Raw genomic sequence first — 1603 nt, 5'->3', positions numbered from 1 at the left:
TTTCTCTTAATTTTTCTTTTATTCCTTTATATTTTATATCTTTGTAAATCAAGTAATATAATTACATATATATATATATATATATATATATATATATATATATATATATATATATATATATATATATATATATATATATATATATATATATATATATGTGAATATAATTCTAAGTCTAACCAAGTTGGAAAGACAAGTAAACAAGAGGTGTGTCCATTTCTATGATGGTATACAAGAGCTAGTGTTTAAAAGATCCATAATCCAAGTAAGTTTCTCCACTTTTTTGTTTAGTCAATTGAAATGGTAAATCCTCCTTCTTCTCCAACCAAAAAACCGTATGATTCTTTTTCGGAAACTCCAATTGAACCCACACCAAAAGTGGCGATTAATGATCCGTATGCGATTCACCATTCGGATAATACTAGTCTTGTTTTGTTCACTCCTCTCTTGAATGGCGACAATTATGGAATTTGGGCACGTGGAATCACCATGGCTCTTTCCGCCAAAGACAAGATGAATTTTATTAATGGGTCAATTTTGGAACCCGAGGATTCAAACTTGTATGCTAGATGGAAAAGATCTACTAATCTTGTTAAGATGTGGATCACCAACTCAATAGAACCAGATATAAAATCTAGTTTTATGTATGTCGATTCAGCATATCAACTCTGGAATGAACTCCATGATCATTTTTACCAATCCAATGCTCCCAAAAATTTTGAGTTGAAACATGCAATTTCCACTCTAAAAATTGAAGGGATGTCTGTATCAATGTTTTTCACAAAGATGAAAGCATTATGGGAGGAGCTGGACGCAACTTCCATGGGCACTACCCCATGTATTTGTGCTGCAGGAAAAGAAATTGCCGAACACCGCAACAGAGATAAGGTGATGGAATTTTTGCAAGGTCTTGATGACAGATTTGCGAATGTAAAAAGTTCTGTTTTGTTGATGGATCCTATTCCATCAATCAATAAGGTTTACAACCTTGTTCGTCAGGAAGAAAAACAGTTACATATTTCTACATCCTCCAATGTTCAAGTTGAGAGTGCAGCCCTTTTTAATCAAAGAAGTGAATCAAAGTATTCAAAAGGTCCGGCGAATAAGAAACCTAGACCTTTTTGTGACCATTGTAATATGATTGGTCATTCTCGAGAAAAATGTTGGAAGCTGAATGGTTATCCACCAAATTATGTTCCAAAGTCCAAAGAAAGACAAGGGACAATGCTTGCCACATCAAGGAAGGAACGAGAAAGAATCTTCGACACCAAAAGAATCGTTCACAGCTGATGATTATCAAGAGTACATGAAGTTCAAATCTTTTATGGCTTCCAAAGGTGGTGATTCTTCTGTTGTTTCATCAGCAAATCTTGCAGGTAAAATTCTAACTACATCTAATTTTTCTTTTTCATTAGTAGATCTAAATCTAGCAGGTAGAGTTTTGAGCGTATCTAACTCAAGTTGGATAGTTGACAGTGGTGCATCAAATCATTGTTGTTATTTACTATCAATGTTTTCATCTTATAAATCTGCACCTGCAAATCTATCTGTTCAATTGCCTGACGGATCTAGTACCCGTGTGAAACACATAGGGACAATTATA

At 33.9% G+C, this 1603-nt stretch overlaps 1 protein-coding gene across 1 annotated transcript; it reads left to right on the top strand.

Annotated features, from left to right (window-relative positions):
• The first annotated feature begins 300 nt into the window (after window positions 1–300).
• LOC113315694 lies at window positions 301–1174 on the top strand. Its single transcript, XM_026563951.1, has 2 exons — window positions 301–1082; window positions 1171–1174. The coding sequence occupies exons 1-2, from the start codon at window positions 301–303 to the stop codon at window positions 1172–1174; spliced, it is 786 nt and encodes a 261-aa protein (XP_026419736.1).
• The last annotated feature ends 429 nt before the right edge of the window (window positions 1175–1603 follow it).

Source organism: Papaver somniferum, chromosome 10 (assembly GCF_003573695.1).
Source record: "Papaver somniferum cultivar HN1 chromosome 10, ASM357369v1, whole genome shotgun sequence".
In the NCBI taxonomy this organism is placed as follows: Eukaryota; Viridiplantae; Streptophyta; class Magnoliopsida; order Ranunculales; family Papaveraceae; genus Papaver; species Papaver somniferum.
This window is presented reverse-complemented; position numbering and strand designations above follow the sequence as displayed.

What these genes read in the sequence shown, in the direction of transcription:
- LOC113315694 (XM_026563951.1), top strand. Translation starts at nt 301, where the DNA reads ATGGTAAATCCTCCTTCTTCTCCAACCAAAAAACCGTATGATTCTTTT.